The 16513-nt window shown below is 33.1% G+C and overlaps 1 protein-coding gene across 1 annotated transcript in view; it reads right to left on the bottom strand.

Moving 5' to 3' along the window:
• The window catches only part of EPHA3 (EPH receptor A3), a 360686-nt gene that overhangs the window by 245895 nt on the left and 98278 nt on the right, over nt 1-16513 (bottom strand). Inside the window, exon 3 of the mRNA XM_045902696.1 lies at nt 10540-11200. Within this exon, the coding sequence (XP_045758652.1) occupies nt 10540-11200 (661 nt within the window). The remainder of the gene's footprint in view (nt 1-10539; nt 11201-16513) is intronic.

The following is a 16513-nucleotide window of genomic DNA, read 5'->3' as shown; positions in this document are numbered from 1 at the left end:
GTCAGAGCTGTAACATAAACCCTTATTAGCGCTTATAAGTTCTACTCTGGAACTAATAAGGGATTGTCAAAACTCCAAACACAGACAGAAGTGGGGGGGGGGGGCGAGAAACCACAGGAAAGAAGGTGGAGAGTGCGCAACAAATCTGTACTTGCAAAGCAATCTTTGTGAGACCAGCCTTTCACAGAACCTAAGTATCTCAAGAGAGAGAAGATCTACTTCTTAGTTTATTTTGCATAAGGTTTGGTTTCCCTTCCTCTGAGAGGTGTTGACTAAAAACAATGAAACAAACTGGAAAAGTTAATGAAATCTCAATAATCTCTTTTTTTTTTAGAATCATAACCTGCATTTGAACAAAAATTACATCAGATTCTTCAAATTTTAAAATATAGAATCTTTGATGATTTCTGAATAGTTGGAAAGAAAAAGCATGTTGAAAAATTAAAGATGAATATTCTCTACAAAAGATATACATTATATACCAGCTTTAAAATACTTATTTTGCATAATGGCATGCAGTGCATCAGAACAAGGAAGACTATCTATATCAACCCCAAAGTAGGCTGAAGTTAAAGAAAGGAAATTTCAAGAGTGCCTTCAGTGCCCAACTACTTGACAGTATATTACGATGGCAGACCCACGAGCTATCCGAAAAGGTCATACATATTCAGATGTCAAATAACTATAATTTTTGTATATTCAAAAGAACTAATATTCCACTTCTCACATGGAAATGGGCTTAGATATGTCTTTTCCTTGGAAAATTCTAATCACTTTTCAGATGGGTTTGCATTTAATAGATATTTAATGAGTGGTACACAAAACAGTGTCCTGATTTTCCTTTGAAAATGAGACTGAAAACGTGATGACAAAAACAACTTCTTTCAAGTAAATTAGAGCTATTTTACTTTCTGAAACTGAAATTATTTTTTACCATGTCTTAGATTCCCATAGTAAATACTGTATTGGGAAGCTCAATCCACATTTTTCCACAGACAGGCTCTCAAACAAACTACTTCGGGCGCCTGGGTGGCTCAGTTGGTTAAGTGACTGCCTTCGGCTCGGGTCATGATCCTGGAGTCCCGGGATCGAGTCCCGCATCGGGCTCCCTGCTCGGCAGGGAGTCTGCTTCTCCCTCTGACCCTCCTCCCTCTTATGCTCTCTGTCTCTCATTCTCTCTCTCTCAAATAAATAAATAAAATCTTTAAAAAAAAAAAAAAAAACTACTTCAGTGAGAAAATTATTTGTGTTCCCCAGAGACTATATATTTGGCATACAGGTGTTGCCTACATAATTATTTCTACCTTTGAAACACTAGACCAGACAAAGTATCCGAAAATTCATAGATTTTAGCATAGTAAATGAAAAAAATGATATCTTAAAAGCAAATACCCTACAGCTATTTGACAAGGGATGATTGTGAACTGGGTTAGAACCTTAGGAAAATAATACCGACCCATACAATGGCCCTCCAGGTCAAGACAAAGACTAGTAAAAGACATATTTAAAGAAGAAATGTCTTATTATTTTTCCCTCTTTGAACAATGGGATTGCCAAGATTATATAACTAAAGTTAACCTGTATAAGGTAAAATAACCCATATTTTACTAACAGACTGTAATTCTCATTTAGTTGTAATCCTGTGTTAGACTGTTACTAACATTTATAAAACTGCCTGTGATTTTTAAGATCTTTTACAGTGGTTCATTGATGACCACCTAACTTGTACTTATTAATTATGATGTATTCCAATAGTTAGACATGAATTCATTCTACTCCTTAAATTTAATGACAGTCATCTCTCTCCTAAATATGTTTGCAATTAAATTGTCTCTGACTGCTCAAAATAATCTGATTTGTAGTTTATACAGAACAAAGAACTCACATTTCTTTTTAGTATCTTAAATATGCAAATCCATGCTTTAAATATATACTGTTTGTTTTTATACAGCTTCAGAAATGAACTACAATTCTTAAGTAACTCACAAGCCAAATACACTCCCTTGTTTTTCCTCTCTTTTTCATATTTTAAAAGAGTTTTTACTTAATTACTGTTTAGATGGTACATTGACATAATTTGATTGAAAGTTTCCAGTAATATCATATAGTAATTCATGTAAACACATTTGGCATTTACTTCATACAATTTATACTGTTTTCTTCACTGCTATTTTTTTACTATTTGGGTGATTCTTAAATGTACATAATAAATACCCAAAATAAATCAAATAGATATGGTTAGTTCTATACAGAGTCAAGTAAAATGGTTTGACAAATATTTTTACTTACTTGATTACTTTTTTTTGATTCACATGATTCCTTCTAGGCAAGAACATTATTTATTGTTATAATCTCCCCCATTACCTAAGCTAGTCTTTTATACAATGAAATGTTAGGACATAACAGTGGAAAACTTCTGGGTTTAACATTTTTGAAATGTAGAATTTTTATTTTATTTTGCTATTGTTGTTTGCTTGTTCCTAAACTATATTTTCTTAAAACCTAAGTTAAAACCTAAAAGCCTTTCTGGATCTACAATAATAAAAATGCCCATCTCTAAATTTAAGGCTGCTTTTGAATAATCAGCAGGGGAAAAAAATTCTAGAAGGAATAAGAGACTGAGTCAAATACCAGATGGGAAAAATCAAGAGTGACTGATGTTCAGAAGAAGAAAAATAGAAGTTAACAAGAAGAGAGTGGAGGAAATATCACCCATGATTGAATAGACTAGAAGCTTAATGAAAATAAAAATGAAGTCTCCTCAGGAAAGGAAAATCCTACTTGGAAGAAGGAGGACAACCAGTGAATAAATAATGAATACATAGATAAATACATTCATTAAAGACATTTTCTACCCCTTAAGGTATCCCTAAGTCCTAAGGTTTAAGGTATGAGGGAGGCTGTTGAATGGATGTGTTTATCACATCTGCTTTAACACAGATGAAACAAGAAAGCAAGGAAAAGTACACATTCCAGTGACGCTGATGACTAACGATAGTGATGATATTCAAATACCTTTTTATGGATGAAGAAACTGAGGTTCAAATTATTTAGCCACACACTTGATAAGCAGCATTTCTGGGGCTCCTGAGTCCAAGCACTCTATTTTTCAGTGACAAGAGCCTTTCGCTAGATAAAACATTAAATGCAAACTTAAGTTTGAGGGCAAACTTGGGGGGGGTGGTTCCTGCATCGAGCTAATGGTACCAGAACTTATTATACAAATTGGTGAGAAGACACAGAAACTTGTATAAATCAAGGGTTTGATAGCTATTATAAAGCTGTCAAAATGTATCTGGTTACTTGAAAGGTATGTACATTATTACTTATCAGTGGTATATTTTTTATTAAAATAAATGCATTGGTTTGAAAAGTCATGGGTGTGCAACTGCTAAAGGCAAAGTGGGATTGGAGGGTTATCATTTTAAACTCTGGGAAAACAAATAATTTTTTCATAATTCAAGGTAAGAAACTTCAGTGCAGTAATTAAAGGATGAGTAATTTCAGTGCAGTAATTGAAGGATGAGTCAATGAGTACTAGCTGTGTAAAACAAAAATTATTTCAGCATCTATATAAATAATTAGAACTTTGTTTTGCTATAAGTATGATAGTCAATTGATTTTTTGCAAGTCAGAAAAACAATATTCATCATAAATTCATAAAAGAGAAAGGTATTCTCTCAGATACCAGATACTAATTAATGAATAGATGAGATAAAGTAATAATTCATTAATTAGTATCAGAATAGTTAGGTGGATCTAGTCTTAACTTGTTGCAACTATGTGATCTAACAGTCAAATGTGCTCATTTCAATTTAGATGAAATGGACATCGTTATGTGTCTGAAAGAACTAGTAGATTCAAAGATAAATAGCACAAAGCATATTCTCTCTAGAACTTACATTCTAAGAATGCTTAGTTAGAATAGTTCATTCAGTAAGTATTCATTCAGTAAGTATCTGAGAACTTAATTATACTCTGCTAGTTCTAGGCATGATGTTCCTAAAAAAGGACAAAATGAGGCCCCTTCTCTCAAGTAACTTACTGCCCAGCGCCCAGCATGGAGCCCAGTGTGGGGCTCAAACTCAGGACCCTCAGATCAAGATCTGAGCCGAGATCAAGAGTCAGATGCTAAACCGACTAAGCCACCCAAGCGCACCCAAAAAAAAATGCTTCTGAATTCATTAAAACATATGAACTCCTTAAAGTTCCAGAGGGTGCAAATAGACTCAGTAGTAGGTGCCAAGAAATTCTGAATGAGATTTTCAATTTTGTCTACCTCCTCAAGAGTAGGCAGAATCTCCAAATCATTTTGTTATTGAAACCTTGACAGCTTCTTTAAGAGTTTCTGAATTGACAAAGAAATGAATAAGAACTCATACCCTAAGTCCTAGGTGAAACAAATATAATTATGAATAATCATCAAAAAGTCTAGCTGTCTTCATACATCACATCAAACACACTTTTCTATTAAGCTGCTAATGTACAAAAACAAGAAATAAAGTTTGCATTCCACAATGAATGCACAGAGATAAAACACAGAGCAACAGATTCTTCAGTGACATTAATAAGGTATTTGGTACATTAAGTCTAAACAAAGTTTGTAGGAGCAGGAATATTTATAGTAACCTCCTGGTATCTGCCTCAAATGTAATTAATTGACTATATAAAAATCCATTAGCATTCTCATTTTTTCTCTCCTAACTAAATCAAAGCAGATAGCATAATTCATTAGCCAGGATTAAAAAATAATAATAAATTTCACAAGGTTTTCTTGGCATTAATGTAAAATTTCTTCGCATCTCCAATCTTAAAAAGTTAAAAGAATTATACTGGGATGTAAGAAATACAAATGATTTCCCTAGTGAAATAAATCAAGTGTATTTTGATTGTTAATGATTGAAAGCAAACAACAGATGATTTAGGTTTATAATTTTAATATTTCATGTTATTGTTTTAAAAGAGGTTTATTAACATTCTATAAAAGCAATTTAACCTGCAATTTGACCACATCCAGCTAGCTCACCCAGAAACCAGAAACATGGCCCAAATACTTAAGCCACACATAGTAAATTAAGAGATACCATGATTTCCTCCTCTATCATTAAACTGAGAGAAAACCTATTTAAACTAAAGCCATATTTTAAAATTATATATTACAGAAACTACCAGAAAACCAAGTCTCATGCATGATTTCTTACTTTTCTTATTAGTCGTTACATTACTTTTTATCAGTTGAAGCATGTGTAGTTATTTTTATGTGCATTTCTATTTTACCAAACTTATCATAATAAGCACTCTCCCTTTTTCTGCATTTGAGGTTTGTATGGCATGCGATTCCTGAAGTATTCTTTAGCTACCAATGTTTCTTTCAGTCTTTTCTTATTTTCTCCCTCTAATCAATCCTTAAAGGAGAAAGGTGCACCGCTTTCTATTCTTGGCTTTCCTGTGTTCATTCTTCCTTAGCAGAGTAAAGCAAGACCAACAACATAAAGCATCTATTGTAGAAATTTTTAATTTCTTATCACTTATACCCTCCCACACCAATACCTCCTTCCTCATTAACACTAATAACTTATTTTTAGTTCAAACTATCATTAACTTAGCTCTGCTTTAAAATTCAGTTAAAAATCTATGCTTCTTTAAGAGTAAAGACAAAAGTATTTAACCCCCCAACACACACACAGAGATTTTTGAACTATGAACCAAACTAATTTAGCAGGGATAATGTTCATCTTTGGTTTTTTTTTTTTTTTTTTTTAGTGTGCAACACAGGATTTGGTACATACTACAGACTCAATAATTGTTGAATAATTGAATAAATGGTCAAAAGATATTTTCCACTACTTTTTCTCATTTCAGGAAAAGTGCAATGTTGTGAAAGTTTGCAATATAGACAAGAAAAGTGTAATGCTATGGTTAGAATTCTGGTCCTGTACAAAGACAACTTTGGTTTTAATTATAGTTCTGAAATTGATGGGTGAGTTTTTTGACAATAAAATGTCTTTATCAATATATTTTTCCTATCAAATGGATATTGTCATATTTTCAGCATTTACTTAACCAAACTTTAACTGTCCCAATTATCCATCTATAGTGGAATAAATAGTTCAGAATATTTCATTACTAAAGTCAGAAAATGACCTGGTTATGAAATTTAGCTTCTTAATAAAGCCTACCTGTGGAAAAAGCTCAGAACATAAAACTCTAATGGGACTTCTACACATTTTGAGATTTTGAGATAATGGTTCAATAAACAAATTATAAACTTTATCTTCTGGAATGAGTAAGCTACATAAGGTAGTTAGCCTCTTTTCCTTACTCTATAAGTTTCTAATCCCAACAGTGATGATCCAAATCTCTCAATGCAAAGGCTTTTCATCATTAATGAACAAATTCCATTATGAATTTGGAAATACTCAAAATTAATCTCTCCTTCCCCTACATTGCCCAAATCCCTTATACCCCTGGTGCAAGATTGATTAGTCTGTCTTGCATTAAAAGTATTCATTTATGTATCTCTCTTTCATAGTAGATGCTGAGCTCCTGTAAGATAGATACAATCTATGTTTCCCTGTGTCTAGTGCATTATTACTTTGTACTAATAGATGGTCAAAAACACTTATTGAATTAAATTTGGTAGACTTTTTGTATATCTAAGACGCTTGGCGATTATATATCCAGATTTTATTAGATATCACCAGGCTAAGCTTAGTCTTCTCAAAATATTACATTTTGGCTAGTAACCCTTCTTTCTAAAAATTCTAGAAGCAGAAAGATAAACTGAATTATATTAAACCTTACATTAACAGACTTTTGGTTACTTTATGCCAAAATCAACTGTGGTCCTACTCCTCCTTCAATGTACAGTACTCTTAACTCCAGTAGAATTTGTATCTTCATGGGGTTTCTTGGTCTCTGTCACCACTGGACTAAATCATAGGGAAGCAGTGTGGATTGAGGTTAAGATGGCAGCCTTTGGAATCAGACTGCCTGGTTTTAGATCTCCAATCCAACACTCACTCATTAAAGAAACTAAGGCAAGATATTTAAACCTGTGAAAGCTTTGTTCTCGTTTTTTAACTGTAGATAATAATAATATGTACCTGTCAGTTATTTGGGGGGATAAATAAGATAGCTCATAGATATGACTTAGCAAATAAACACACTGGCATCTAGTAAGTAATGAACATTAAAAGAAAAAGTCTTTGAGTTCTGATACAATGCTTAGAGTGAAATAAGCACTCATTAAATATTCTTTTGAATAAAGTAAACGCGTCTTGATTTCTTATGTGTTAGGCAACTGAAAGCCTATGGTTGCTGATCATTGTATTATAAAATTATCCTGAGATGTTTAAAATCTAGCTATATGTGTGTTCCAATTAGTGGGTATATCAAGGTATTGCCCCATCCTTTTTTTAAAAAGGATGACACAATATTTTTTGGAAAAAAATTAAAAAAAAAAAAACCCTGATCTCACGGAAGACATGAAGTTTATCTATCTTTTCCTCTGCTTCTTTTCTGAGGATTACCATTCCCCTCTGTGCCTAAAGAGAAGCACGGCTGCTAAAATGTTGACTTGTGAGAGTCATGGCATGCTATTCAGACCAGCCTATAAGCTTACCAAAAAGCCAACTGAAAAATTAAAAACTAAAAAAGGAAACCATAGCCACCATAAGAAACACCAGCACTATCACTGACAAAAACAGGAAGTTACAGCCAAGAACCAGATACAGAACTAATTGGTTGAGTACTGGATTTTTAAGACATAGTACAGGAATGCCCCATATAATATATTTAAACAAATATTTGTTAAATATGTAAATCAGAAGAAAGTAGAATACCCTGACACATTGTCTAATAATCTGAATACACAAAGTTTTTGTGATTGTGAAAAGAAATGAAGCCAAAAGTCACCTGGAAACATCAGCAAATGTCAAGATATAACTATAAGAAAATGTCCCACCTTTAAATTACATTACTAAAAAAATCATCCCCCCTTTAAATTACAATCACATCCCATTTCATGGACCATCTCTAATTCTACTACAATTATTTTTATTGATTTATCTTCAAGATCTTTGTCTTAAAATAATTTGCTATTCATATACATGTATCTCATTCTGAAACTAGTATTTTTAAACGCTAAGAAAGTCTGTGATGATACAGCATTACTATATCAAAAATGTGCTGTTGACATCCTTCAACATAATAAACAAGATTCGAGGATATAAAACTTTCACATAAATCCTTATCCGTAAGGGCGCCTAGGCGGTTGAGTCTGTTGAGTGTCCTACTCTTGATTTTTGGCTCGGATCACGGTGGGGGTTGTGGGATCAAGCCCCATGGCGAGCTCCATGTGAGCATGGAGCCTACTTATGATTCTCTCTCTCTCCCTCTCCATCTGTCCCTGCCCCCACCTTGTACTTGCTCTCTCTCACTCACAAAAGCAATCAATCAATCAATCCTTATCTCTAGGAGTAATCTTGGGATACAACTGAATAACATAGTAGTTTAAAAAGTAGTTCAGTAAATTAGAATGAAGTTAAAAGTAAAACAATTCTGATTCACTGTGACCTTTCTGAATTACAACTTCATGTGACTCTTTTTTATTCTTCTACTAGTTTCTTTAAGACAGCATGTAACATAAGTTTGTATGCTTTATTTCTACTAATACTTTTATGCGATTCTATTTACCTCACGGATACTTATTTTTCTATTTCTTATAACTTTCAATAAGATTTTAAAACATATGAAAATTATTTAAAATCCAAACATCTAATGATTAAGTTTCTTGCCCAATGTCATATTTTATGAGATAGTTCTTCATAAACTGATACATATTACTGAGAAGGAGACATATCTATTTCTCTCCTGGTGTGGATATCAGAGACTGGTTCCATAGAGACCAAATTAGAGAGAATGAACAATTTTGAAATTCCTCCTGAATTAGGCCTTTATTATTTTATTTAAAATAATTTTCACAGGACACCTGGGTAACTTGGCCGGTTAAGCTGCTGCCTTCAGCTCAGGTCATGATCCTAAAGTCCTGGGATCGAGTCCTGCATTGGGCTCCTTGCTCAGTGGGAAGCCTGCTTCTCTCTCTGCCTGCCACTTCCCCTGCTTGTGCGTTCTCTCTCTCTCTCTGATTAAAATATATGTTTTTACATATACATATATAAAATAATTTTCACAAATACCATATATCACAAAGAATACCATAGAGACAAAATATGATTCAAAGTGGATTATAAAGACTACTGAGATTTCTCTCCACTCACGTATATAAGGAGTAGTATCGCCTATGTTGTTTCAATTTTAGAACTTTCAAAACCATACTTAGTAATGATACTTCTGATGGTGCTTGTCAAGGATCTAAATAACATGGGGAAGTATGAGACTAGAGTGTAACTTTTGCTCTCATTAAGCTTTTTGCTATAATGTCTATAGTCAAAAGCAAAATGTTATATTCCATTCACATTGGTAGAAAGATTAATTTATATATAAAGTATATTTGTTTCTTCTGCATAGTTTGAGATATACTGAATGGCTACAAAGAAAATACCAAATTCAATTTCTTTTTCAGAGTATAACAGCAAACAAAGGTATTAAGACAGACTAGATTCCCAGGACTAAGTAGTTAAATTCTCCTATGTATTTATACATTTAAAATTTTAATAACAATTACAGTGTGTTCTTAAACACCAACCTTGCCTAGTGCAAAATTAACAAATTTGGGGATTAAGTGGAAGTTTTCATCTGATATATCAAATTTTATATTAAAAAAGATTATTTTTAATTTTATTTCAAATGCAAAGACAGTTTTAATAAAAATCAACTTGGTAACAGTGTTCAGAGTTGTTGCTACTATATTAAAGATCAAATATGCATTCCAAACGAAGGTGTGGTACAGATATCCTCCCGGGCAGCCTAAAGGGCCAAACCATGAAGCAAAATAATTTTTTTAAAAATTACCCCTCTATCCTTCAAACACTGAGGTATCAACCCTGGATTTTTAAATAAAATAATCTTTATTAAAGCACTAATGCATTGTAAGTAAACATGTATTTGATGCACAGACATCACCGAAGACTATATTTTATATCAATTAAGTAACATACCACTGTGAGATAGAAAAACACATAATCAATGCAGTATCTAATTCTGTTAGAATTAGATTACCTGAGTTCCAATGATATTTCTTCCCTCTACATAAAAGAGACATATTTTTTTTTCTTTCAGTTGATCTAGAGTTATAATAGCAGAGTCACTAAAAAGCAGACAAAACTTAAAAATAGTATATGTAACCCCTCTTGTGGGGTACAGGCCAGCACCACACAAACACTGTTAATATTTCTACAACAAACTGTGGATCAACACATCAAGTGAGATAAATTTGGTCTATAAACAGACTGTTCAGTTTTAGGCATGTTTTGCTGCCCAGTGAGTTCAGACTGGGTTCATTTCTGTCAGTCACTCAATGATAATACACTCACAGGTGAGCAATACCACTCCAAGGAAAATAGAGAAGACTCTTACCTTGGCACGTAAAACCTCTTTCTTCATAGCCAGCATTGCACGAGCACTTGCCAATGGGTACAAGCCATTCGCCTTCTGTACTGCAGTACATCCTGGGAGGATCTTCCTCCTTAGAATTGTTAACACAAGATCCTCGGACCTCCACCAGGGATTGGGAATCCATGGGTACTGTGTCTGGAAACATAGCCAGATTCTTCACTGTAAATGGGCACTTTTTGAAGTACACTCGTACAGAAACTAAGGCAACACAAGCACCAACATCTTGAAACGCCAAATAAAATCCCTTTTTGTTGACAGGACCTACTTCTCTAACCTCAGTGTTGAGTTTCAGAATACGGTCCCCAAGATCCATTTGGGTGAAACTCTCATCAGCTGCAATGGTGTCAATCTTTGTAAACTGATGTTCTCGAAATTTGACCCCATGATCATCATCAGACTCCATGTAGTACAAGTTGAAAGTCTCCTTGCAAGTTCCCAAAACCAATGGAATGCTATTGCAATCCCGTAGAGTGAACTTGAGCTCCACGTAGATCTTCTGAGCTGAGTTCCTGGGGACCCAGTTTGTCCTCAGCCAATTATTTTGACTATGATCCATGACATTGCACACCTGGTAAGTCCTGATGGGTGTGTAATGTTCATCAACACCACTGATCTCTTCCCACTGAAGAATCAAAGGAGAAAAAAATGAGAGGCAGAATTAATGAATGACTCATAATGAATAATAATGAATACAAAATGAGGGTGCTAATTAAATCACAGGATATACAAAATTATTAAAGAGAAACTTCAGTGTTACTCATTAAAGATCATGACATGGAGCAACTCCATGACATTCTTATATGTAGGTTTATTATTTGCAGGTTTCTCTGAGTTCATTGACACTAAGTAATTTATAATTTTGATGAATGCATTCAAATTGTATTGTGGTTTGTGGGATATCCAGGAAAAAAAAGTTGCTTAGCAATTGATTATACCTAGACAAATATTCCAGCATCAAAACCTCAAATCAGTTAACTCAAATAACACTATGAAATGGTTTGTTTTACAGAGGTTTTGATTGTGTTTTGTTTGTTATTTAAAAAGAGAATGAAAAATACGGCTGCCTAAAATAAATTTTTATTCATCTTACCCCAATTTGGTCCAGAATTTAGTAAAATCAATATCTGGCAAGACAAGGAGAATCTAAATGATGTCATTACCACATATCTCCACACATGACCTTTTTTAACATACTCAGTCATTTCAAGGAATACATGATGAACTACAAAAGAAGATTTGAAGTGAAAATACAAACATGTCTCCCTCTGCCAACAAAATAAAAACCTAATAGCTATACACAGAAAACAGAAGATGTAAATGTAGTGAACATTTCAATTCCTAATATCTTTTACTCACACTGAATTTTACACAAGCAAGAAATAAGTGGCTATTTCCTTTTTTATTATTACAGCAGTTAAAGTTATCCTAACACTTTTTTCAATGCAAAAACACTTAAAAAGTTTCAGACTTTTTAGGACAGTGAAGCACTGCTTTCTGTGATCCTTAGCATAGGTTTTTAAACTGGCATCACGTTGTTTGTGGTACTTATGATTCTGCAACTATTATACCATCTGTTTCTAACTATTATACCTGTGTCTACACTTTTTTTTGCCATGCCAAATTTTGCCCTGTGCTGCCAGGAAAATCTATCATCCTTTGTCATGTCATACTTGAATTCAAAGACTTCTATGGCTGCCCATTGTCTATACAAATAACTTCAAACTCTTTAGTTTGGTATTGACATTCTTCCAAAAACTAATTCCAAAATACATTTTTTTTTCTAAAAGTTTGAATGGAGATTGGTGAATTACATGTTTCACATACTATGTCCTTGTCAGTGTGAACTTTTTTACTGTTGTCAAAAGCCATGTTAGATCTTCTTTTGTTTATGGTATAACTCCAACTTGACTGCACTCTTTTCTCCTTGAAGTCATCCATACCCCTGCCATTCTTAAGAAATTCTCTGCTATATAACCTTTATTATTTTTTCTTTTTTTCCAATTTTTTATTTAAATTCTAGTTAGTTAACATATAGTGCAACATTGGTTTCAGGAGTAGAATTCAGTGATTCATCATTTATGTACAACCCCCTGTGCTTATCACAAGTGCCCTCCTTAATGCCCATCACCCATCTATCCCATGCCCCCTCCCCCTCCTCCATTAACCCTCAGTATATTCTCTATCTTTAAGAGTCTCTTAATAGTTTGTTTCCCTCTCTTTTTTTTTCTCTCCTCCCATATGTACTATACAACCTTTATCAAATGTCTTATGCATTTATAAATTTAATTCATGATGCATGCTAAAATTAGTTTAATTTTGTTTCATATGCATTTGCTACATTTTGGACCTCTTCATAACCTCCGTAATAGGCAGCACACAATACCAGAGAGATGTATAAAAATTATTATTTTTTCTCATAATATATGTAGAAATCATTCAAGGGAGTACAAATATAAACTTCTTATAACAGAATATATTTTATTTTATTTTTTAAAGATTTTATTTATTTGACAGAGAGAGCACAAGCAGAGGGAGAGAGAGGGAGAAGCAGGCTCCCTGCTGAGCAAGGAGCCCAATGTGGGACTCGATCCTAGGACCCTGGGATCATGATCCGGGCCGAAGGCAGCCGCTTAACCAACTGAGCCACCCAGGCGTCCCCAGAATATATTTTAATTTTGTAAATAAATATATAAATAAAATCCTTGTGAAACCCATTAGAAATGCGTTCCAAATTCTTTTCTCCATTAAGAGAGTTAATTATTTTCATCAGGAAAGGCAAGTTTTCAATACTTAACTAAATCGATGGCATTAAAATATATGAACATTTTTCTATTTATGTATATTAAAAACACATAGGAATTCTAATCCATAGCTTCCAGTCACATTAGATAAAATTTAATCTATTGAATTGATGGTAACCACAAGGAAGAAATACAGCATTTATTTGGCCACTGGACCACATTAGAAAAAAAAAATAAATTATTTACATTAGGATGTTTGAATGATCAAATCCAATTTGTAGACCCCGCCAATGTGATAAACACAGTTTAAAAACTTTTTATTCTCCCTTGCTCTTCTACCAACCTAAAACAAAACAAAAGCAAATAGTAAAAAGCACTACTGATGCTAATAACCTTGATCATTCAGGGTCTAAAATATAAGTGGGGCACCCATTTTCTGGAAGAAAAATTAGCTTGACTTCACTGTCATACCAAATGTCCAACAAAGGAATAAATTTAGACTGTTTTAGAAAACCCTACACATGATATACAAAATATATCTTAATATAAGAAAAGGAAATGTCCACCCTGTACTTTTAATAACCACTAATATACCATTTTCAAACATCCACTCTATGAATTTATTATACAGGGAGCTCTTAAGAAAAAAAGTGTGCATAAGATTCTCAGTTCTGATGATTTCACACTGAGTTGCCTTTAATAGTAAAGTCACAGTCGAAGTAAAATTCATATACATATTTAATATCAGAGAAACATAAAGAGTGAACAGAGTTGGAACTTCAAAAAACTCTGATGTTAAAAAGTCAGTATTACGTGGAATTTTTCTAGTATTACATTGGTTCTATAATAACATTGTAAAGAACTATGACAGGACTAGTAAAACTCCAGACAATAAATGCTTTATATGACATTTTACAGAAAATTAGATGACCAATATCATTATTTAAAAATAAATCAACTGACTTAAAATTTTTTAGGTCAAGGTTTTTTGGGTTTTTTTTTGTCTTTTTTATTTATCAGAATAGATATGAGTTTGTACAACTAATGAATTGGTTGTAAGTATATCATGCTATGAACAGTATTTTACTAGACATCAAACAGGTGATGACCATATAGAGATTTTCATAATTTGATATAAAATATGATTTTAATTAGGGAGATCTCACTGTAGTTTAACATTTTTCTTCTCAATGTTAATTTGGCAAGCTATCACAAGTCCTTGAATGCAGAGGTATAATGTACAAGAAGATAATGTGAACAGCACCAGCCTGCTTTGCACATAAAAGGTTGCAAGGAACAATAATTATCACTTCATTAATTTGTAATGAAAACCAAATTGCCTGTTACGTGATGGTGTTTTGCTATCTCAGTCCACTTGCAAAAAGAGCAAGTCCCAAGCCCTAGCACTTGCTGGGGACTGAAGACAGTAGAAATAAAATCCCTAAATGAGCATATTCTCAATAGAAGCAGCAACAACAGAAATCACTAATTAAGGCTGTGGCTGTAATGTTTACACTTCAGAAACTTAAAGAATGCCCATGTTTACCCTTTCTTCCAAGAACTAATGTGTAATGTTCATAAATTATTAGAAATACTATATTGCCATAGTGGGTGTCCCAAGGAAAACGTGGAAAAAGAAAATGGGTGATATATAGAATTGGTGACATATAGAATCAGGTGGTACAAAGAAAGCATATTTCCCTTCATTTTCCTAATTAAAAAAAAAATCTCTGCAAGGGGTATTCAGCAGTAACACTGTCTTCAGCAGAAGGGGATACAGAACTAGGAAGAACTCAAAATTTTTCTAAAGGTTAAATTCCCCAAAATCAACAATTCTGACATTAAGCCTAATTCCCAGATTCTTATTCTGAGCTTTTATTATTAGACCACAAAGGCCAGAACTGAGTTCCTTGTTTTTTTTTTTCTTTTTCCAAATTATTACAAACATAAGAAAATCATGTATCCAGACTTCCTCTCCCTAAAAAGATCATTCTGAAACTTATTCCCAGAAGCAGAAACAAGGTGAACCTCCCCACTATCAAAACACAGTGTAGGATACAAGAGACAATTTATATTTTTCTAGAGAGAACAGTTCCTTGTCACTGAATGAAATATGTATTTTGGGAGGAAAACACATATATTTTAATAATTAATCAGCATTTAACCTAATAACTATCATTCTGATAAATCTCAATTATAGTAATTAAGGATTATATTAAATACTCTCTTGGATACATTTTTTAGCAACTTGTTTAAAGGGAGTAAGGAGGAAAATGTTTACATTTTCTTTAAGAGAGGAAAACCTGCAATATGTTTAGTGCATAGGCTAACATGGTTTGGGAAATACTTAAAAAGTAAGAAAAAGCACTTTTCATGATTTACCTTATAAGATTTAAAGCCAATTTCTTAGAAATTTACAGATGACAATAAAAAGAAAATGATCACTGATATTCTTATGTTTACAATATTACATTTGCATTTCAATGGCTAATAAGAAACATAATTCTGCACTTTGCAAAATGCTAACGATGACTAATCTGGCACTCAATAATTGTATGTGATATTAAGTTGATTCATGTTATTCTTTCTCCACTCATGTTTCTTACTCCCACGTTTATTCCCCTTTGTACACACACAACCATTTCAAAATTCAGAAATTTTCATCCTAGAAATATTCGAACATTTACCATGCACCAGCATTTTAAATGTGGATATGCATAATCACTTATTACAGTAAGAATGCCACTGTCAAGTGTGAGGCACAGTTATATCTACAAAAATCATTATATTTCCATTTACTAATAAATAGTTTTTTAGCCCATTCTGGTCTGAAGAGCACACATACAGAGATATATATTTCTAACAGTATTATATAAAAAGGTAGAGTAAGATAAAACAGTTGAAACAAATGAGGAATACAATTTTTTTTTTAATTTTCTTGCTGTTGATGTTGATTTTTGGTCAAATCAGAGAATTAAATTTGTAACCAGGGATTGAAGAGAGAGATGGGGATTTGATGTTGGAAAGCTGGCATCAGATAACAGTATTTGGTTATAGTCTAAGAATAGAAATGCCTAATAGGGGCATGCCTGCGGCGGTATGGCTGGCAATCTTTATAAAATGACTACTATCCACTCCCCCAACTACCTATAACCCCTAAATATTCTGCAGAATGTTGATTATCATCAAATTAG

The sequence above is a fragment of the Mirounga angustirostris genome, unplaced genomic scaffold, assembly GCF_029215605.1.
Source record: "Mirounga angustirostris isolate CCGP_5_RB_7025 unplaced genomic scaffold, mMirAng1.0.hap1 SCAF_1, whole genome shotgun sequence".
Classification (NCBI taxonomy): Eukaryota; Metazoa; Chordata; class Mammalia; order Carnivora; family Phocidae; genus Mirounga; species Mirounga angustirostris.
The sequence above is the reverse complement of the archived record's forward strand: the minus strand, read 5'-3'. Positions and strand labels throughout refer to the sequence as shown.